The following is a 22,205-nucleotide window of genomic DNA, read 5'->3' on the forward strand; positions in this document are numbered from 1 at the left end:
ATTGACCTGTGGGTGGAACTGAGAATTAGGAAAGTAGGTGATCATTTTACACAGAAATATAGAAACACAGAAAATAGGAGCAGGATGAGAACATTCAGCCCTTCGAGCCTGCTCCACCATCCATCACAATCATGGCTGATCATCTAACCCAATACCCTCAACCTGCTCTTTCCCCATAACCTCTGATCCCATTTGCCCTAAGTGCTATATCTAGTCGCTTTATCTATTGAATACATTCAATTTTTGGCATCAATTACTTCCTGTGGCAAAACATTCCACAGGCTCACCGCTCTCTGGGTGATGAAGTATCTTCTCATCTCTGTCCTGAATGGTCGACCCTGAATCCTCAGACTGTGGCCCCTGGTTGTGGACACACCCACCATTGGGAACACTCTCTCCGTGCATCTACCCTGTCCAGTCCTGTTAGAATTTTATAAGTCTGTGAGATCCCCCCCTCATTTGTCTGAGCTCCAGCGAAAACAATCCCAACCCAGTCAATCTCTCCTCCATTCCCGAAATCAGCCTGGAAAGCCTTCGCTGCACTCCCTCGAGAACAACAGCATTCTTCCTCAGAAAACTGCACACGATTTTCCAGGTGTGGGTAATGGCACCGTACGACCGGATACCAGGTAGCCAGTGTGAATTTGACAAGGAAATATGTAAGGAAGTCTCAGAAAGCTGTGAGAAGAATAGGATTGTAATAGCCAGGGATTTTAACTTTCTAAACATGGGCTGGATCTGCCGTCGTGTTACGAGCTTTGGTTGAGAGGAATTTGTTCAGTTCGTTCAAGAAAACTTTCTCAGCAACATATAGATGTACCCATTAGAGAAGGAGCTAAACCAGACCTCCTCTTGGGAAATACAGCAGGGCAGGTGACTGAGGTGTCAGTGGTGTCAGTGGGGGGGCACTTTGGGAGCAGTGACCATAATTCTATTAGTTTTAAAACTGTGATGGAAAAAGATAGTCCTCGTCCACAAGTTAAAGCTCTAAACTGGGGCAAGGTCATTTTTGATAGTATTGGACAGGATCTCTGAAAAGTTGGGGAGGGTGGGAGAGGATGAATGGGGGAGGCTGTTGGCAGGTAAAGGGATGTCCAGTGAATGAGAGGGTTTGAAAAGTGGGATAACTGGAGTTCAGGGCCAGCCTGTTACTGTTGTGTGAAGGGCACGGCTGGCAGGAGCAGGGAATCCTGGATGTAATGGGGAAGGCGATTAGTATCGCTGGACTGTTAACCCAGAGATCCAGATAATGTTCTGGAGACACAGGTTCAAATCAAAGTGGAATTCGAATTCAATTAATATCTAGCCTGGGGAATCTATTAATGGCCATGAATCCATCGTTGATTGGTGAGAAAAACCCACCTGGTTCACTCATGTCCTTGAGGGAAGAACACTGCCATCCTTACCTGGTCTGGTCTACATGTGACTCCAGACCCAGAGCAATATGATTATCTCTTAACTGCCCCTTGGGCAATTAGGGATGGGCAATAAATGCTGCATTGCCAGTGACACCCTTTATCTTGTGAATGGATAAAAGAGAAAAGACTGGAGATGATGAGGCTCTGGACAGGATAAGGAGAGAAGCACAGGTCAAGTCTCGGCAGCTGGGATCAGGTGAATCCCTTGAGGAGTGTAGGGGATGCTGGAGTACAGCAAAGTGGGAATTCAGGAGGGTAAAAGGGGACATGAGATAGAGAAACAGAGATTCCCTGAAAGCTTAAGATAACAAAGTGTGGAGCTGGATGAACACAGCAGGCCAAGCAGCATCTCAGGAGCACAAAAGCTGACGTTTCAGGCCTAGACCCTTCATCAGAGAGGGGGATGGGGGGAGGGTTCTGGAATAAATAGGGAGAGAGGGGGAGGTGGACCGAAGATGGAGAGAAAAGAAGATAGGTGGAGAGGAGAGTATAGGTGAGGAGGTAGGGAGAGGATAGGTCAGTCCAGGGAAGACGGACAGGTCAAGGAGCTGGGATGAGGTTAGTAGGTAGGAGATGGAGGTGCGACTTGGGGTGGGAGGAGGGGATGGGTGAGAGGAAGAACAGGTTAGGGAGGCAGGGACGAGCTGGGCTGGTTGTGTGGTGCAGTGGGGGGAGGGGACGAACTGGGCTGGTTTTGGGATGCAGTGGGGGAAGGGGAGATTTTGCAGCTTGTGAAGTCCACATTGATACCGTTGGGCTGCAGGGTTCCCAAGCGGAATATGAGTTGCTGTTCCTGCAACCTTTGGGTGGCATCATTGTGGCACTGCGGGAGGCCCATGATGGACATGTCATCTGAGGAATGGGAGGGGGAGTTAAAATGGTTCGCGACTGGGAGGTGCAGTTGTTTATTGCGAACCGAGTGGAGGTGTTCTGCAAAGCGGTCCCCAAGCCTCCGCTTGGTTTCCCCAATGTAGAGGAAGCCACACCGGGTACAGTGGATGCAGTATACCACATTGGCAGATGATAAAATGTGAGGCTGGATGAACGCAGCAGGCCCAGCAGCATCTCAGGAGCACAAAAGCTCATGTTTCGGGCCGAGACACTTCATCAGAGAGGGGGATGGGGTGAGGGTTCTGGACTAAATAGGGAGAGAGGGGGAGGCAGACCGAACAAGAGAGATGCAGTGGGTGAGAGATTCCCTGAGGTTGGTCCGGAGGGAGGAGGGTAACTTCTTCAGGTTAGGCATCCCTGGAAGAGGCTTCGCAGTGAGTTTAAAATTTATCAGTGATAATGGGAACTGCAGATGCTGGAGAATCCAAGATAATAAAATGTGAGGCTGGATGAACACAGCAGGCCCAGCAGCATCTCAGGAGCACAAAAGCTGACGTTTTGGGCCGAGACCCTTCATCAGAGAGGGGGATGTGCAGGTGAACATCTGCTTAATATGGAAAGTCATCTTGGGGCTTGGGATGGGAGTGAGGGAGGAGGTTTGGGGGCAAGTGTAGCACTTCCTGTGGATGCAGGGGAAGATGCCGGGTGTGGTGGGGCTGGAGGGGAATGTGGAGCGGTTAAGGGAGTCCCGGAGAGAGTGGTCTCTCCGGAAAGCAGACAAGGGTGGGTATGGAAAAATGTCTTGGGTGGTGGGGTCGGATTGTAGATGGCGGAAGTGTCGGAGGATGATGTGTTGTATCCAGAGGTTGATGGGGTGGTATGTGAGAATGAGGGGGATCCTCTTGGGGCGGTTGTGGCGGGGGCGGGGTTTGAGGGATGTGCGCGGGAAGTGCGGGAGACGTGGTCAAGGGCATTCTCGACCACTGCAGGGGGAAAGTTGCGGTCCTTGAAGAATGTGGACATCTGGGATGTGCGGGAGTGGAATGCCTCATCCTGGGAGCAGATGCAGCAGAGGCGAAGAAATTGGGAATAGAGGATGGAATGTTTGCAGGAGGGTGGGTGGGAGGAGGTGTATTCTAGGTGGCTGTGGAAGTCAGTGGGCTTGAAATGGACATCAGTTTCTAGCTGGTTGCCTGAGATGGAGACAGAGAGGTCTAGGAAGGTGAGGGATGTGTTGGAGATGGCCCAGGTGAACTTGAGGTTGGGGCGGAAGGTGTTGGTGAAGTGGATGAAGTGTTCGAGCTCCTCTTGGGAGCAAGAGGCGGCGCCGATACAGTCATCAATGTAACGGAGGAAGAGGTGGGGTTTGGGGCCTGTGTAGGTGCGGAAGAGGGACTGTTCCACGTAACCTACAAAGAGGCAGGCATAGCTGGGGCCCATGCGGGTACCCATGGCCACCCCCTTTGTCTGTAGGAAGTGGGAGGAATCGAAAGAGAAGTTGTTGAGGGTGAGGATAAGTTCGGCTGGGCAGATGAGGGTGTCGGTGGAGGAAGATTGGTCGGGCCTGCGGGACAGGAAGAAGCAGAGGGCCTTGAGTCCATCTGCATGAGGAATACAGGTGTATAGGGACTGGCCGTCCATGGTGAAAATGAGGTGTTGGGGGCCAGGGAATTGGAAGTTCTGGAGGAGGTGGAGGGCGTGGGTGGTGTCACGGACGTAGGTAGGGAGTTCCTGGACCAAAGGGGAGAAAATGGAGTCCAGATAGGTGGAGATGAGTTCGGTGGGGCAGGAGCAGACGGAGAAAATGGGTCGACCAGGGCAGGCAGGTTTGTGGATTTTGGGAAGGAGATAGAAATGGGCCATGCGGGGTTGGGGAACAATGAGGTTGGAGGCTGTGGGTGGGAGGACCCCTGAGGTGATGAGGTCATGGATGGTGTTGGAGATGATGGTTTGGTGCTCGGGGGTGGGGTCATGATCAAGGGGGTGGTAGGAGGTGTTGTCGGAGAGTTGGCATTTGGCGTCGGTGACGTAGAGGTCAGTGCGCCATACTACCACTGCGCCACCCTTGTCTGCGGGTTTGATGGTGAGGTTGGGGTTGGAGCGGAGGGAGCGGAGGGCTGCCTGTTCTGCGGAGGAGAGGTTGGAGCGGGTGAGAGGGGTGGAGAGGTTGAGGCGATTGATGTCTCGATGGAAGTTGGAGCTGAAGAGGTCGAGGGAGGTTTGCAAGAACAGCAACTCATATTCCGCTTGGGAACCCTGCAGCCCAATGGTATCAATTTGGACTTCACCAGCTTCAAAATCTTCCCTTCCCCCACTGCATCCCAAAACCAGCCCAGCTCGTCCCCTCCCCCCACTGCATCCCAAAACCAGCCCAGCTCGTCCCCTCCCCCCACTGCATCCCAAAACCAGCCCAGCCTATCTCTGCCTCCCTAACCTGTTCTTCCTCTCACCCGTCCCTTCCTCCCACGTCAAGCCGCACCTCCATTTCCTACCTACTACCTCATCCCGCCTCCTTGACCTGTCCGTCTTCCCTGGACTGACCTATCCCCTCCCTACCTCCCCACCTATACTCTCTCCACCTATCTTCTTTTCTCTCCATCTTCGGTCCGCCTCCCCCTCTCTCCCTATTTATTCCAGTTCCCTCACCCCATCCCCCTCTCTGATGAAGGGTCTCGGCCCGAAACGTCAGCTTTTGTGCTCCTGAGATGCTGCTTGTCCTGCTGCGTTCATCCAGCCCCGCACCTTGTTATCTCAGATTCTCCAGCATCTGCCGCTCCTACTGTCTCTTTTCTTCAAGGTGGATGCCCAGAAGAGATGTGGCAGTGAGTTACCCTCAGCAGATAAAGTTAAGGAGAACCCAAAGATCTTCTACTTGTATTTCAAGAGCAAAACAGTAACCAGGGAGAGAATGGGGCCCCTTAAAGATCACTGAAGCTGTCGATGTTTGGTGCCACAGGAAATGGGAGAGATTCTAAATGAATGTTTCACCTCAGCATTTACAGTGGAGAAAGAAGTGGAATCTAAGGGACTCAGGGAAACGAATTGCAATGTGTCGAAGAGTCCATGTTACAGAAGAGGATGTGCTGGAAGTCTTAAAGTGCATGAAGTTAGATTAGTCTCCAGGACCAGATCAACTGTATCCCAGGACATTGTGGGAAGGGAGGGAAGAGATTGCTGGGGCCCCTTGCTGAGAGGTTTGTACCATCGACAGCCACGGGTGAGGTGCTGGAAGACTGGAGGGTGGATAATGTGATGACATTTAATTAAGGCTGCAAGGAGAATCCAGGGAACCATAGACTGATGAGCCTGATGTCACTGGTGGGTAAGTTATTGGAGGGGATTCTAAGAGCCATGGTCTACATCCGTTTGGAAAGGGAAGGATTGACCCGGGATAGTCAGCGTGGCTTGGTGTGTGGGGGAATTGTTTCTCACTAACTTTATTGAGTATTTTGAAGAGATGGTCAAGCAGATTGATGAAGGCAGAGTGCTAGACATTGTCTGCATGGACGTTCGCAAGGCTTTTGACAAGGTGCCACATAAAAGATTGTTTGGTAATGTTGGATCACATGGGATCCAGGAGGAGCTAGCCAATTGGAGAGAAAAACGGCTTGAAGGTCGGAAACAGAAGGTGATGGTGGAGGTGATAATGGGAAGTGCAGATGCTGGAGAATCCAAGATAATAAAATGTGAGGCTGGATGAACACAGCAGGCCAAGCAGCATCTCAGGAGCACAAAAGCTGACGTTTCGGGCCTAGACCCTTCATCAGAGAGGGGGATGGGGTGAGGGTTCTGGAATAAATAGGGAGAGAGGGGGAGGCGGACCGAAGATGGAGAGAAAAGAAGATTGGTGGAGAGGAGAGTATAGGTGGGGAGGTAGGGAGGGGATAGGTCAGTCCAGGGAAGATGGACAGGTCAAGGAGGCGGGATGAGGTAGTAGGTAGGAAATGGAGGTGCAGCTTGAGGTGGGAGGAAGGGATGGGTGAGAGGAAGAACAGGTTAGGGAGGCAGGGACAGGTTGGACTGGTTTTGGGATGCAGTGGGTGGAGGGGAAGAGCTGGGCTGGTTGTGTGGTGCAATGTGGGGAGGGGATGAACTGGGCTGGTTTAGGGATGCAGTAGGGGAAGCAGAGATTTTGAAACTGGTGAAGTCCACATTGATACCATTGGGCTGCAGGGTTCCCAGGCGGAATATGAGTTGCTGTTCCTGCAACCTTTGGGTGACATCATTGTGGCACGGCAGGAGGCCCATGATGGACATGTCGTCTAAAGAATGGGAGCGGGAGTGGAAATGGTTCGCGACTGGGAGGTGCAGTTGCTTATTGTGAACCGAGCGGAGGTGTTCTGCAAAGTAGTCCCCAAGCCTCCGCTTGGTTTCCCCGATGTAGAGGATGCCACACCGGGTACAGTGGATGCAGTATACCACATTGGCAGATGTGCAGGTGAACCTCTGCTTAACGTGGAAAGTCATCTTGGGGCCTGGGATGGGGGTGAGGGAGGAGGTGTGGGGACAAGTGTAGCATTTCCTGCGGTTGCAGGGGAAGGTGCCGGGTGTGGTGGGGTTGGAGGGCAGTGTGGAGCGAACAAGGGATTGTTTACTCAGACTGGGGGCCTGTGATCAGCGGTGTGCTGCAAGGACTGGCGCTGGGTCCACTGCACCTTTATATAAACAATTTGGATGTGAATACTGGAGGCCTGGTTAGAGAGTTTGCAGATGGCACCAAAGTTGGTGTGTGGTGGGCTGTGAGGAAGGTTGTTCAATAGTACAATGGAATCTTGATCAACTGGTCCAAGATACCAAGGAATGGAGCTTTACTCAGATACATGTGAGCTGTTGCATTTTGAAAAGGCAAGCCAAGGCAGCACATAGACAGTTAATGGAGAAGGCCCAGAGAGAACAACGGGTGCAGATACATAGTTCCTGGAAAGTGGTGGCACACTGGCCGGTATTAGTCAGAGCACTGAGAACTGGAGTTGGGATGTCTGTACAAGACGTTAGGAAGGCTACATTTTTCACACACAGGGTGGTACATGTAACTCTGGTCACCCTGATATAGAAATGCTATTATTAATTTGGAAAGGGTGCAAAAGGATTTAAAAAGCTGTTACCGAGGCTGGAGGGTGTGTGTTTTAAGGAGAGGGTGGATAGGTTGGGACTTTTCTCGTGGAGCATTGGAGGCTGAGGGATGACCTCAGAGTGGTTTATGGAATCATGAGGGGAATCGATAAGGCGAATAGGCAAGGTCCTGTCCCCAGGGTGGGGGAGTCGAACACTAGATGGGCATCGGTTTACAGTGAGAGGGGAAAGATTTAAAACGGACCTAAGGGACAACTTTTTCAGATAGAGGGTGGTGCGTGTATGGAATGAGCTGCTAGAGGAAGTGTTAAAGCTGGTTACAAGTACAACATTTAAAAATCATTTGGTGATGTACATGGGTTGGAAAGATTTAGGGGGATCTGAGCCAAAAACACAAATGGGACTAATTCAATTTGGGAAACCTGGTCGATGTGGATGTGTTGGGCGGAATTGTCTCTGTTTCTGCATTGATTGACTCTATTACACTATTTGCCCTCTGACAGGGCAGCACTCCCTCAGCACTGACCCTCCGACAGTGCCCACTCCCTCAGCACTGACCCTCCGACAGTGCGGCGCTCCCTTAGCACTGACCCTCAGACTCTGCCCACTCCCTCAGCACTGACCCTCCGACAGTGCTGCACTCCCTCAGTACTGACCCTCCGACAGTGGGGCTCTCCCTCAGCACTGACCCTCCGACAGTGGGGCGCTCCCTCAGCACTGACCCTCCGACAGTGGGGCTCTCCCTCAGTACTGACCCTCCGACAGTGGGGCACTCCCTCAGCACTGACCCTCCAAAAGTGGGGCGCTCCCTCAGCGCTGACCCTCCGATAGTGTGGCGCTCCCTCAGCACTGACCCTCCGACAGTGGGGTGCTCCCTCAGCACTGACCCTCCGACAGTGGTCACTCCCTCAGCACTGACCCTCCAACAGTGCGGCGCTTCCTCAGCACTGACCCTCCGACAGTGCGGCGCTCCCTTAGCACTGACCCTCTGACAGTGCCCGCTCCCTCAGTGCTGACCCTCCGACAGTGCCCGCTCCCTCAGCACTGACCCTCGGACTGTGCGGCGCTCCGTCAGCACTGATCCTCTGACAGTGCCCGCTCCCTCAGTGCTGACCCGCCGACTGTGCCCGCTCCCTTAGCACTGACCCTCTGACAGTGCGGTGCTCCCTCAGCACTGACCCTCTGACAGTGCGGCGCTCCCTCAGCACTGACCCTCCGACAGTGCGGCCCTCCCTTAGCACTGACCCTCCGACTGTGCCCACTCCCTCAGCACTGACCCTCCGACAGTGCTGCACTCCCTCAGCACTGACCCTCCGACAGTGCGGCACTCCCTCAGTACTGACCCTCGACAGTGGGGCGCTCCCTCAGCACTGACCCTCCGACAGTGGGGCGCTCCCTCAGCACTGACCCTCCGACAGTGCGGCGCTCCCTCAGTACTGACCCTCCGACAGTGCGGCGCTCCCTGAGTGACCCTGTTTTAATTTCACCGTTACCTGATGGAATGGTGGCTGTTGATCCCACGAAGCGAATGTTAATCTCTGACTCTGACACTCTCTGATCCTCTGGTCTGTTCTCCCTGACCCTGCAGTTTCTGATGTCCTGTTGTGTCTCCTCCAGCTCGCTCCTCTCCATGAGCTGGTGAAGGGTGTGCCCTGTGCTGGGGTGAAGAGGCATTACCTGCGTAGAGCGATTCAGCAATATATCGATGAGTTACATCCCTGCAAGTGCAGGCCGTGCCAGAATAATGGGCAGGCAGTGGTGGTTGGCTCTTCCTGCCAGTGTTTCTGTAAACCTTATACCTTCGGGGTAGCCTGTGAGAAAGGAGTGCTCGCTCAGGACCAGGAAAGTGGTAACGGACCATTCACCTCACGCTAAGAGTTGGCACTGAAACAGACCTGGGCAGGAATGATGGGGTAGCTTTGCCGATAGATGACAGCTCCCATTCTCTAAAGGATTTGGGTGAACCTGATAGCTTAATCCCAATTATTGTCAACAGTTACACTGTCATCATCACACTCTGTCATAACAGAGTTCAAACCTGGGATCCCTGAGCAGGACTGCGTCTTTGGGTTGATAGCTTGGTGATAATAGAGTCAGTGATGGGGGGAGCGTGTACACTGGGCTGTGGGAGGGGGTTTAAATGGGTGGTTAGGGTAAGTGATTGGGGGGAGAGGGTACACTGGGCTGTGGGAGAGGGATTAAATGGAGGGTAGGGTCAGTGATGAGGGGGTATACATGGGGCTGTAGGAGGGGGATTAATGGGAGGGAAGGGTCAGTGATGAGGGGGTATACATGGGGCTGTAGGAGGGGGATTAATGGGGGGGTAGGGTCAGTGATGGGGGGGTATACATGAGGCTGTAGGAGGGGGATTAATGGGAGGGAAGGGTCAGTGATGAGGGGGTATACATGGGGCTGTAGGAGGGGGATTAATGGGGGGGTAGGGTCAGTGATGGGGGGGTATACATGGGGCTGTAGGAGGGGGATTAATGGGGGGTAGGGTCAGTGATGAGGGGGTATACATGGGGCTGTAGGAGGGGGATTAATGGGGGGGTAGGGTCAGTGATGGGGGGGTATACATGGGGCTGTAGGAGGGGATTAATGGGGGTGTAGGGTCAGTGATGGGGGGTATACATGGAGCTGTGGGAGGGGGATTAATGGGTGTGTAGGGTCAGTGATGGAGGGGAGAGTGTACATGGAGCTGTGGGAGGTGAATTAAATGGGTGGGTTAGGGTCAGTGATGGGGGGAGTGTGTACACGGGGCTGTGGGAGGGGGATTAATGGCGGGTAGTGATGGGGGGAGTGTATACACGGGGCTGTGGGAGGGGGACTAATGGCGGGCTGTGATGGGGGGAGTGTGTACACGGGGCTGTGGACGGGGTTAATGGCAGGCAGTGATGGGGGGTGCGAGTGTACACGGGGCTGTGGGAGGGGGATTAATGGCGGGCAGTGATGGGGGGAGAGTGCACACGGGGCTGTGGGAGGGGGATTAATGGCGGGCAGTGATGGGGGGAGAGTGTACACGGGGCTGTGGGAGGGGGATTAATGGCGGGCAGTGATGGGGGGAGAGTGTACACGGGGCTGTGGGAGGGGGATTAATGGCGGGCAGTGATTGGGGGAGAGTGTACACGGGGCTGTGGGAGGGGGATTAATGGCGGGCAGTGATGGGGGGAGAGTGTACACGGGGCTGTGGGAGGGGGATTAATGGCGGGCAGTGATGGGAGGAGAGTGCACACGGGGCTGTGGGAGGGGGATTAATGGCGGGCAGTGATGGGGGGAGAGTGTACACGGGGCTGTGGGAGGGGGATTAATGGCGGGCAGTGATGGGGGAGTGTGTACACGGGGCTGTGGGAGGGGGATTAATGGCGGGCAGTGATGGGGGTGCAGTGTGAATTTGGCGGGGATTGGATTGGTGTACAAGGACCCTGTGTTTTCTCTGAAAGGGGCTGTGTGTTTTGCAGGGGTTGGCACTGCTGGGGGCTGGAGTTGTTGGACTGAGTGGACGGCTTGTTTGAATGACCGACGTTCCCGATCCCGACGCTGTGATAACCCCCCTGCTGGCCCTGGGGGGAGGCAGTGTGCCGGAGAGAGCTCCCAGTCGGAGCGGTGTGAGGATGGAGAAATGGATTATTTACGGTGAGCTCTCTCTACTCCTCCCCAAACCAGGGCCTTCACCTCGCTGTCAGCGCAGAGGCTTGGCCCGTCCCTCAGTAACTAACCAGAATGACCCAGTCAGCCGCTGGATCTGAGCTCCCTCTGGCTTGCTCATTCCGCCTCTGTCCCCCCACAGCAAGCCGACCTGCCCCTCCCCAGTTACTCAGAATGTCCTTTCCCACTCTGTCAGTATTCCCGTGGGAAACAGGGACCTCTCCTTCCCTCTGTGAGATGTGGATTACTCGTTGTCTATCAGATTGGAGGAGGGGCTGTGCACTCTGCTCTGGGTCCAGGGACCAAACCATGGGCATTAAATTACCAGCAGCCGAGACCATCAGAAAACTGTAAGAAATAGTGGGCTACTCAGCCCCTCTAGTCTGCTTCTTATTCACTAGGATCATGGCTGATACACCTTCCTGCTGTTTCCCCATAACCCTGATTCCCCGGCTGATTAGGAATCTATCTCAGCCTTAAATTTATGCGAGGACTCTGCTCCCACAGCTCTCCGTAACAAGGAGATCCAAAGGCTCACAACACTCTGAGAGAAGGAACTCCTCCTCGTCTCAGTCTTAAATTGGTGCCCCTCTATTCTGTCGCTGTGCCCTCTGGTTCTAGACTCTCCCATGAGGGGAGACATCCTCTCAGTATTTACCCCGCCAAGCCCCTTAAGAATTCAACACGTCAATGATATCACTGCTCATTCTCCTAAACTCCAGTGAGTAGAATTCCCAACATATTTAACCTTTGATCTTAAGCCAGTCCCTCCAGACCAGGGATCATCCTGCGAACCTGCTCTGTAATGTCTCCAATGAAATGATAGCTTTCCTTAAAATCTTTCCATTGGGTGGCACATATCTGCTGACGGAGCTGAGACAGTTGTGCCAGAGTGCCATATGGCCAGAGGTACCCCGTCTCACACAGCTCATCGTCAAAGGCAGCCATCACACCCTCTCTGAGTGGGTGTCACTCACCACTTGGTATGAAGGAACGGCAGAGAGTGTACACAGGGCTGTGGGAAAAGGATTGAGCGGGTGGGTAGGCTCACAGATGGGGTGAAGTACTGAGCCTGTGTAATGTATTGTTTCCTGATTGATTGCAGACAACTCGAGCCCCACTGCTTTGAAATGCCAATTGAGCCGACCTCAGGCTGCTCAGCTCCCCCTGAACTGGAGAACGGAGCTGTCCAGGTGTGTATTTACAATAACGTGGTTTATGACATTCTCTCTGTAACTGTACAGATTGATGCCTGCAGTCAGTGCTTCATGCTCACTGTCACAGGACTCTCGTGATAATGCAAGTGCTCTCTGACCATCCAAAACATATCACACATTTCCATCATTATCATTGACATTGCCATTCACTGACTCCATACCAAACTGTACAGCTCATTCTTCTTGTCTGTTTTGTCAATGCGTCTTGTAAACAGTTGCTAGATTCTTAATGGTACATGTGTGCATTTCTGTTGGTGGTTCATGTGACTGACATCCTCTTCCCCATATGTCATCGGGCCCATGGCCCTGCCCCTCCTGCTTGTTTGTGGCTCGTCTTGTTCATTAAATCTGTTGCAATCTCATAGTTTAACCACCACAAGTTCCAATGCCACCAGAACTGTTTCAAATCGCCTTCCCTTTCTACCATAACTATAATTATTTGAGGGTGGCTCAGTGGTTAGCACTGCAGCTTCACAGCGCCAGGTACCCGGGTTCGATTCCAGCCACGGGCGACTATCTGTACGGAGTTTGTACATTCTCCCCGTCTCTGCATGGGTTTCCTCCGGGTGCTCCGGTTTCCTCCCACAGTCCAAAGATGTGCAGGCTGGATGGATTGGCCATGCTAAATTGCCCGTAGTGTTCAGGGGTGTGTAGGTTATGGGGGGATGGGTCTGGGTGGGATGCTTCAAGGGTCAGTGTGGACTTGTTGGGCCGAAGGGCCTGTTTCCGCACGACATTAACCCCCGCCTGATTGACATTGTGCCGTTGTCTGGTGTGTGGCAGCTGACAGGACTTGCTCCCTACGCAGACTCTCTCAGCCAGAATATTCCTGTTCTGACCCATCATGTGCACGCGGTTCCATTCTGACAGAGACTCGCAAAGGCTCCCTGGACCCTGGACTGGGGATGAATGGCCTTTTTCTGTGGGATCAATTCTGAACCTGGGCTTTCAGTCAACTCCATGTGATTGACCCTCAATTCCACCTCGCCTTGGTTTCCCTCCCTTATGTTTTCTGGGAAATGGGTGGCCCAAAGCCCCCTGTGCGCAGTATCACCCCCCGACCTGCCCCTGAGGCTGACTGATGTTCTTGTTTTCCCTTACGCAGGGTCTGAGGGCTGTGTATCCTGTGGGAAGCCATGCTGTATACCAGTGTCTCACAGGTTACTTCTTCTCTGAAGGGGATGGTACGCTGAGGTGTGGAGAGGATTTGCATTGGGAAGCAAAGGCCCTAGAGTGTCTCCGTGAGTGTTTGAGCAGGGTTCTGAGCCCAGTGTTGGAGGCTCTTCTCGGAGCCAGCCAGCTGCTAATGCTGTGCCAAGCGTGAACCCAATCAGCATCTTTTTCAGTTGTTCCAGAGGGTGTTAGTGATTGGGATGAATTTTCCAGAAAAACAGAGTTCTAAGCTGGCACTGATTTAAAGCAATGCCAGCCACTGAGATTGGCACAATGTTACATTGATGTGCTCACCAATCGCAGCAGGACTCATGTCAGCCCGTTCTCATCCCGAACCTAACTCACGCTGTGAACTCTGACCCTAACTCACTCTGTGAGCTCTGACCCTAAATCTTATCATGGACTCTGACCCTAAACCTCACAGTGGATCTGACCCTAACTCCTACAATGAACACAGGCTCTCACAGCTAACTGTTATACATAACCTGGGTCTGAACCCTTATTCCTACTCCCAATTTGGGAGGTATCCCTAATCCCTAATCCCTAATCCCTAATCCCTAACCCTTACCCCCAACCCCTAACCCCCGGCCCTAGCCCTAACCCTAGCCATCACCTCACCCTCACCCTCATCGTAACCCTAGCTCTAATCCCTGACCCTAACCCCTAATCCCGCCCTTAACCATATAGCCTGACACTTACCGCTCACTCTCACTCTAACTCTAACTCTATCTCCATCTCCAAAAACCTTCAGCCAGAAAGGCTGCTCATTCCAGCCTTGGTTCAAATATGGACAAAGAGCTGAATTCCAGATGGTGAGGTGAGAGTGACAGCCCTTGATATCAAGGCTGCATTCGACCAAGTGTGGCATCGAGGAGCCCTGGCAAAACTGGAACCAATGGGTATCAGGGACAAACCCTCCGGTGATTGGAGTCAAACCTGACACACGGGAAAATTTCCATAATTATCCTGCAATCATTAAGATAGTTTCCTCATCTCTATAACATTCCACATCTCCCCAGCTGGCTCTATCTGGCAACTCATTTACAGGGGTTGATACAGCTCATGGTTTGCATATCACACACATCACTGTGGCCTGGAGTTACATGTAGACCAGACCAGGTGAGGAGGGCAAATTTCTCACTGTCGAGAGTATTAGTGAACCAGATAGGAGTTTAACAACAATTGACAATGGTCACATGGTCATCCATAGGCTTTTGATTCTTAATTTTAACTGAGTTCAAATGCCACCATCTTCTGTGATGGGATTCGAACACAAGTCCCACACCCATCTCCCACCTCCCCATCTACCTCACCGCCATCTCTCCATCTACTTCACCCCCATCTCCCACCTCCCCATCTACCCTCACCCCCGTCTCCCACCTTCCCATCCACTTCACCCCCATCTCCCACCTCCCCATCTACCTCACCCCCATCTCCCACCTTCCCATCCACTTCACCCCCATCTCCCACCTCCCCATCTACCTCACCCCCGTCTCCCACCTCCGCATCCACTTCACCCCCATCTCCCACCTCCCCATCTACTTCACCCCCATCTCCCACCTCCCCATCTACCTCACCCCCATCTCCCACCTCCCCATCCACTTCACCCCCATCTCCCACCGCCCCATCTACCTCACCCCCATCTCCCACCTCCCCATCTACTTCACTCCCACCTCCCCATCTACCTCACCCCCGTCTCCCACCTCCCCATCTACTTCACCCCCATCTCCCACCTCCCCATCTACTTCACCCCCATCTCCCACCTCCCCATCCACTTCACCCCCATCTCCCACCGCCCCATCTACCTCACCCCCGTCTCCCACCTCCCCATCTACTTCACCCCCATCTCCCAACTCCCCATCTACTTCACCCCCGTCTCCCACCTTCCCATCTACCCTCACCCCCGTCTCCCACCTCCCCATCTACTTCACCCCCATCTCCCAACTCCCCATCTACTTCACCGCCATCTCCCACCTCCCCATCTACTTCACCCCCATCTCCCAACTCCCCATCTACTTCACCCCCATCTCCCACCTCCCCATCTACTTCACCCCCATCTCCCACCTCCCCATCTACCTCACCCCCATCTCTCCATCTACTTTACCCCAATCTCCCACCTCCCCATCCACTTCACCCCCATCTCCCACCTCCCCATCTACTTCACCCCCATCTCCCACCTCCCCATCTTCTTCACCCCCATCTCCCACCTCCCCATCCACTTCACCCCCATCTCCCACCTCCCCATCTACCTCACCCCCATCTCCCACCTCCCCATCTACCTCACCCCCATCTCTCCATCTACTTCACCCCCATCTCCCACCTCCCCATCTACTTCACCCCATCTCCCACCTCCCCATCTACCTCACCCCCATCTCCCACCTCCCCATGTACTTCACCTCCATCTCCCACCTCCTCATTTACCCTCACCCCCATCTCCCACCTCCCCATCTACTTCACCCCCATCTCCCACCTCCCCATCCACTTCACCCCCGTCTCCCACCTCCCCATCCACTTCACCCCCATCTCCCACCTCCCCATCTACCTCACCCCCATCTCTCCATCTACTTCACCCCCATCTCCCACCTCCCCATCTACTTCACCCCCATCTCCCACCTCCCCATCTACCTCACCCCCATCTCCCACCTCCCCATGTACTTCACGCCCATCTCCCACCTCCCCATCTACCCTCACCCCCATCTCCCACCTCCCCATCTACTTCACCCCCATCTCCCAACTCCCCATCCACTTCACCCCCATCTCCCACCTCCCCATCTACTTCACCCCCATCTCCCACCTCCCCATCTACCTCACCCCCATCTCCCACCTCCCCATCTACCCTCACCACCGTCTCCCACCTCCCCATCTACTTCACCCCCATCTCCCAACTCCCCATCTACTTCACCCCCATCTCCCACCTCCCCATCCACTTCACCCCCATCTCCCACCTCCCCATCTACCTCACCCCCATTTCTCCATCTACTTCACCCCCATCTCCCACCTCCCCATCTACCACACCCCCATCTCCCACCTTCCCATCTACTTCACCCCCATCTCCCACCTCTCCATCTACCTCACCCCCATCTCTCCATCTACTTCACCCCCATCTCCCACCTCCCCATCTACTTCACCCCCATCTCCCACCTTCCCATCTACTTCACCCCCATCTCCCACCTCCCCATCTACTTCACCCCCATCTCCCAGCTCCTCATCTACCACACCCCCATCTCCCACCTTCCCATCTACTTCACCCCCATCTCCCACCTCTCCATCTACCTCACCCCCATCTCCCACCTCCCCATCTACCTCACCCCCATCTCCCACCTCTCCATCTACCTCACCCCCATCTCCCACCTTCCCATCTACCTCACCCCCATCTCCCACCTCCCCATCTACTTCACCCCCATCTCCCACCTCCCCATCTACCTCACCCCCATCTCCCACCTTCCCATCTACTTCACCCCCATCTCCCACCTTCCCATCTACTTCACCCCCATCTCCCAACTCCCCATCTACTTCACCCCCATCTGCCACCTCCCCATCCACTTCACCCCCATCTCCCACCTCCCCATCTACCTCACCCCCATCTCTCCATCTACTTCACCCCCATCTCCCACCTCTCCATCTACCTCACCCCCATCTCCCACCTCCCCATCTACCCTCACCCCCATCTCCCACCTCCCCATGTACTTCACCCCCATCTCCCACCTCCCCATCCACTTCACCCCCATCTCCCACCTCCCCATCTACCTCACCCCCATCTCCCACCTCCCCATCTACCTCACCCCCATCTCTCCATCTACGTTACCCCCATCTCCCACCACCCCATCTACCCTCACCCCCGTCTCCCACCTCCCCATCTACCTCACCCCCATCTCCCACCTCCCCATCTACCCTCACCCCCGTCTCCCACCTCCCCATCTACTTCACCCCCATCTCCCAACTCCCCATCTACTTCTCCCCCATCTCCCACCTCCCCATCTACCTCACCCTCATCTCCCACCTCCCAATCTACTTCACCCCCATCTCCCAGCTCCTCATCTACCACACCCCCACCTCCCACCTCCCCATCTACTTCACCCCCATCTCCCACCTCCCCATCTATCCTCACCCCCATCTCCCACCTTCCCATCTACTTCACCCCCATCTCCCACCTTCCCATCTTCTTCACCCCCATCTCCCACCTCCCCATCTTCTTCACCCCCATCTCCCACCTCCCCATCTACCTCACCCCCATCTCCCACCTTCCCATCTTCTTCACCCCCATCTCCCACCTCCCCATCTTCTTCACCCCCATCTCCCACCTCCCCATCTACCTCACCCCCATCTCCCACCTTCCCATCTACCTCACCCCCATCTCCCACCTTCCCATCTTCTTCACCCCCATCTCCCACCTCTCCATCTACTTCACCCCCATCTCCCAGCTCCCCATCTACCTCACCCCCATCTCCCACCCCCCATCTACCTCACCCCCATCTCCCACCTCCCCATCTTCTTCACCCCCATCTCCCACCTCTCCATCTACTTCACCCCCATCTCCCACCTCTCCATCGACTACACCCCCAACTCCCACATCCCCATCTACCACACCCCCATCTCCCACCTCCCCATCTACCCTCACCCCCGTCTCCCACCTCCCCATCTACTTCACCCCCATCTCCCACCTCCCCATCCACTTCACCCCCATCTCCCACCTCCCCATCCACTTCACCCCCATCTCCCACCTTCCCATCTACCTCACCCCCATCTCCCACCTCCCCATCCACTTCACCCCCATCTCCCACCTCCCCATCCACTTCACCCCCATCTCCCACCTCCCCATGTACTTCACCCCCATCTCCCACCTCCCCATCTCCCACATGATGGGTGCACTGTGTGTGATGAGGAAATTGCTTGGCTCTACCAGAGGGTCAGCACAGAGCCAAAGGCTCGATTCGCCTCTTCCAGTAAAATCCTTCATCATCCATTCCCCTTCAGCCAGATTAAGTGGCAGTTTATATCTGAGAAAAGGGTGACAGAATATAAAGGAATTAATTACTCTATCTACTTCCCACAGGGACAGTCTGTGCCCCTCCACTGTTACCAGCAGATTTGATCATTAGCCCTAAGAAGGTGAGCTATCGTATTGGAGAGGCCATCTCCCTATCCTGTGCTGGAGGCAGTACATTGGAAGGTCCATCTGAGATCCTGTGTGACTCCAGTCTACAATGGTCCCAAGATTTGAGCACCATCATATGTGACCAAGGTGAGTCAGTGATACGTCCCCCTTTCGTCATTCCACAAACTCTCCCAAAGTGCTGTTCATCTGGGAAAAGGTAGATTCACCAGGATTCCAGGAGCTCAGGTAGACCTGAGAAACCTGCTTCACTGCTTCTGCAGAAGGCCAGGTGTCTCGTCTCTGCAACAATGGGCACCCAGGAAAGATGGGTTGGCAAGCCCTAAGTCCGTTTGGTTGGCATCAGACAGGTCAGGTTGGGGTTTGCGTTCGAGGTTAGGGTTGAATTTTGGGTTTGGGTTTGGGTTTGGGGCTGTGGAGGGGGGAGTCAGATTGGGTTTGGGGTTGTGGAGTGGGGAGTCAGATTGGGTTTGGGTTTGTGGAGGGGGGAGTCAGATTGGGTTTGGGGTTGTGGAGGGGGGGGTCAGATTGGGTTTGGGGTTGTGGAGGGGGAAGTCAAATTGGGTTTGGGGTTGTGGAGGGAGGAGTCAGATTGGGTTTGAGGTTGTGGAGGGGGAAGTCAGATTGGGTTTGGGGTTATGGGGGGGGAGTCAGATTGGGTTTGGGGTGGTGGAGGGGGGAGTCAGATTGGGTTTAGTGTTGTGGAGGGGGGAGTCAGATTGGGTTTGGGGTTGTGGAGTGAGGAGTCAGATTGGGTTTGGGTTTTGGGTTTGGGACTTAGGTTGGGGTTTGGGACTTGAGAGTTTGGGGTTTGGGTTGGGCTTGGGGTTTGGGATTTGGTGTTTGCGTTTAAGATTTGGGTTGGGGTTGGGGGCTTGGGTTTGGGTTTAAGATTTGGGTTAGGGTTTGGGGTCGGGATTTGGGTTTGGGATTTGGGTTTGTGCTTGGGATTTGAGTTAGGGGTTTGTGTTTCGGATTTGGGTTAAGGGTTTGGGTTTGGGAATTGGGTTTGGGGCTTGGGTTTGTGTTTGGGGTTTGGGTTTGAGTTTGGGTTTGAGATTTGGGTTTGGAATTTGGGTTTGGGATTTGGGTTTGGAATTTGGGTTTGGGATTTGGGTTTGGGGCTTGGGTTTGTGTTTGGGGTTTGGGTTTGAGTTTGAGTTTGGGGTTTGGGTTTGAGATTTGGGTTTGGAATTTGGGTTTGGGCCTTGGGTTTGTGTTTGGGGTTTGTGTTTGAGATTTGCGTTTGGAATTTGGGTTTGGGATTTGGGTTTGGGACTTGGGTTTGTGTTTGGGGTTTGGGTTTGAGTTTGGGTTTGGGTTTGAGATTTGCGTTTGGAGTTTGTGGTTTGGGATTTGGGATTTCTGTTTGGAGTTTGGGATTTGGGTTTGGAATTTGGGATTTGGGTTTGGAGTTTGGGGTTTGGGATTTGGGATTTGGGATTTCTGCTTGGTTTGGGGTTTGGGATTTGGGATTTCTGTTTGGTTTGGGGTTTGGGTTTGGGGCTTGGGCTTGTGTTTGGGGTTTGGTTTGAGTTTGGTTTGGGGTTTGGGTTTGAGATTTGGGTTTGGAATTTGGGTTTGGGATTTGGGTTTGGGCTTGGGATTTGGGATTTCTGTTTGGTTTGGGGTTTGGGCTTGGGATTTGGGTTTGGGTTTGATGTTTGTGTTGGGTGTTTGGGTTTGGGTTTGGAGTTGGGTTTGTGGTTAGGCTTTAGGGTTGGGGTTGTGTGGTAGGCCGGATATTAGGTTAGCGTTGGAGTTGGATTTGATTGATTTAGGTTAGTTTGGTTTGATTTAATTGGGTTGAAGCAGGCTCAGTTAGAATATATTGGTGTGGGTTGCATTGCTTTGAAATGGGTTGCTTTGGGTTAAATTCGGCCCGGCCAGACTAGACCAAACCAGACCAGACCAGACCAGACCAGACTGACCAGACTTGGCCTGGCCAGGCCAGACAAGGCCAGACTAGACCAGGCCAGGCCAGACCAGACCAGACCAAACCAGACCAGACTTGGCCAGGCCAGACCAGACCAGACTAGACCAGACCAGACCAGACTGACCAGACTTGGCCAGGCCAGACCAGACCAGACCAGACTGACCAGACTTGGCCAGTCCAGACCAGACCAGACCAGACCAGGCCAGGCCTGACCAGACCAGACTATGTTGTATGTTTTCTTATCATTCTCAGGCCTAAAGGGATCAAAGGGTGTGGGGAGAGAAATCGGCAACAAGGGACTGAGTTGGATGATCAATCATTACCATATTGAATGGCAGAGCAGGCTTGAAGGGCCTAATGGCCTACTCCTGCTCCAATTTTCTCTGTCTCTACATGGGGTTGGGGCAGGCCGAGCTAAGATTTTGCTGAATTTCCAGCCTGGCTGTGAATTGGATCGAGTAACAGTTGAGATCAAGCCCTGCCTTTGGAAGGCCTGAGGATCCTGATGCCTGTGAGATGGACCCAATCAGGCTGATCAGGCACAAAAAGCTTCTGGTGGAACTGGAGAGATTTCCAAACAAAGGAAGATCATAAAACTGTTGGGAAGGACAGATAGAGGTTGTCTGGAAATGTCAGGGTACCTGGAGCTTTCTTTGCCCTTTCCCATGGAATTCCCATGGGAGAGCCAAATCCAGTGTCTATCAGAAAAGGCACTCCAGAAAATTCTTCACCCATTTAAACGCTGTGTAATATATAGATGCTGTGTAATGTATAGACGCTGTGTAATTTATAGACAGTGTGTAATGTATAGACTGTGTGTAATGTATAGACAGTGTGTAATGTATAGACAGTGTGTAATGTATCGATGTTGTGTAATGCATTGACCATGTGTAATGTATAAATGCTGTGTGATGTATAGACGATTTGTAATGTATAGATGCTGTGTAATGTATAGACCATGTGTAATGTATAGACCACATGTAACGTATAAACCCTGTGTGATGTATAGACCATTTGTAATGTATAGATGTTGTGTAATGTATAGACGCTGTGTAATGTATAAACACTGTGTAACATATAGACCATGTCTAATGAGTAGGCTATGTGTAACGTATAGACCATGTGTAATGTATAGATGCTGTGTAGTGTATAGACCGTGTGTAATGTGTAGATGATTTGTAATGTGTAGACCATTTGTAACGTATAGACGCTGTGTACTGTATAGATGCTATGTAATGTCTAGGCCATGTGTAATGTATAAACGCTGTGTAATGTACAGACCAGACAGAGCTGCTGAGGAACAAAGTGAGCTAGTTCCAGAAGAGACATGGCCATGTGTCCACGTGTGGTTTCAAAATCTCGCTTTATGTTTATTTCAGAGGCAGTTACACAAGATCCAGAACCTCCCCAGTGTGCTCCATGGGAGAAGATGAAGATTGGAAAGTGTGTTTGCAAAATGCCTTATGAATGCAGGTACAGTCTGCACCATCGCAATGAGAGAGTGTGGAGAGATCGCAAACAGGGGCAGTGTGATAGAAATAACGCCTCAGTCCCTGTCCACCTCTCCCCACACTCTCGCTAATTTCTTTCCCCAATCTCTCCCTACCTTCCATCCCACTCTCGCTCTCTGTGTCTCTCTGTCTGTTCCTTACAATTACTCTCCTTACGCCCAGTGTTACTTAATCCCACACACTCACTGTTCCTCACACTCTGACTCTCCTGCTCCATTTTCTCTCTCCCACCCTCCCTCCCTCTGTCTTCCCCCACTTCTCTGAACCCTTGCTCTCTCTCTCTCCTCG

The 22,205-nt window shown here is 53.2% G+C and overlaps 1 protein-coding gene across 2 annotated transcripts in view; it reads left to right on the plus strand.

Moving 5' to 3' along the window:
- Positions 1–22,205, plus strand: part of c7a (complement component 7a) — a 56,520-nt gene that overhangs the window by 30,947 nt on the left and 3,368 nt on the right. For both annotated transcript variants that reach the window (XM_059644964.1, XM_059644963.1), the window contains exons 11-16: positions 8,940–9,171; positions 10,781–10,955; positions 12,073–12,160; positions 13,290–13,425; positions 18,411–18,599; positions 21,786–21,879. In XM_059644964.1, coding sequence (XP_059500947.1) covers positions 8,940–9,171; positions 10,781–10,955; positions 12,073–12,160; positions 13,290–13,425; positions 18,411–18,599; positions 21,786–21,879 — 914 coding nt within the window. The remainder of the gene's footprint in view (positions 1–8,939; positions 9,172–10,780; positions 10,956–12,072; positions 12,161–13,289; positions 13,426–18,410; positions 18,600–21,785; positions 21,880–22,205) is intronic.

This window comes from Stegostoma tigrinum, chromosome 3 (genome assembly GCF_030684315.1).
Source record: "Stegostoma tigrinum isolate sSteTig4 chromosome 3, sSteTig4.hap1, whole genome shotgun sequence".
NCBI classification, from domain to species: domain Eukaryota; kingdom Metazoa; phylum Chordata; class Chondrichthyes; order Orectolobiformes; family Stegostomatidae; genus Stegostoma; species Stegostoma tigrinum.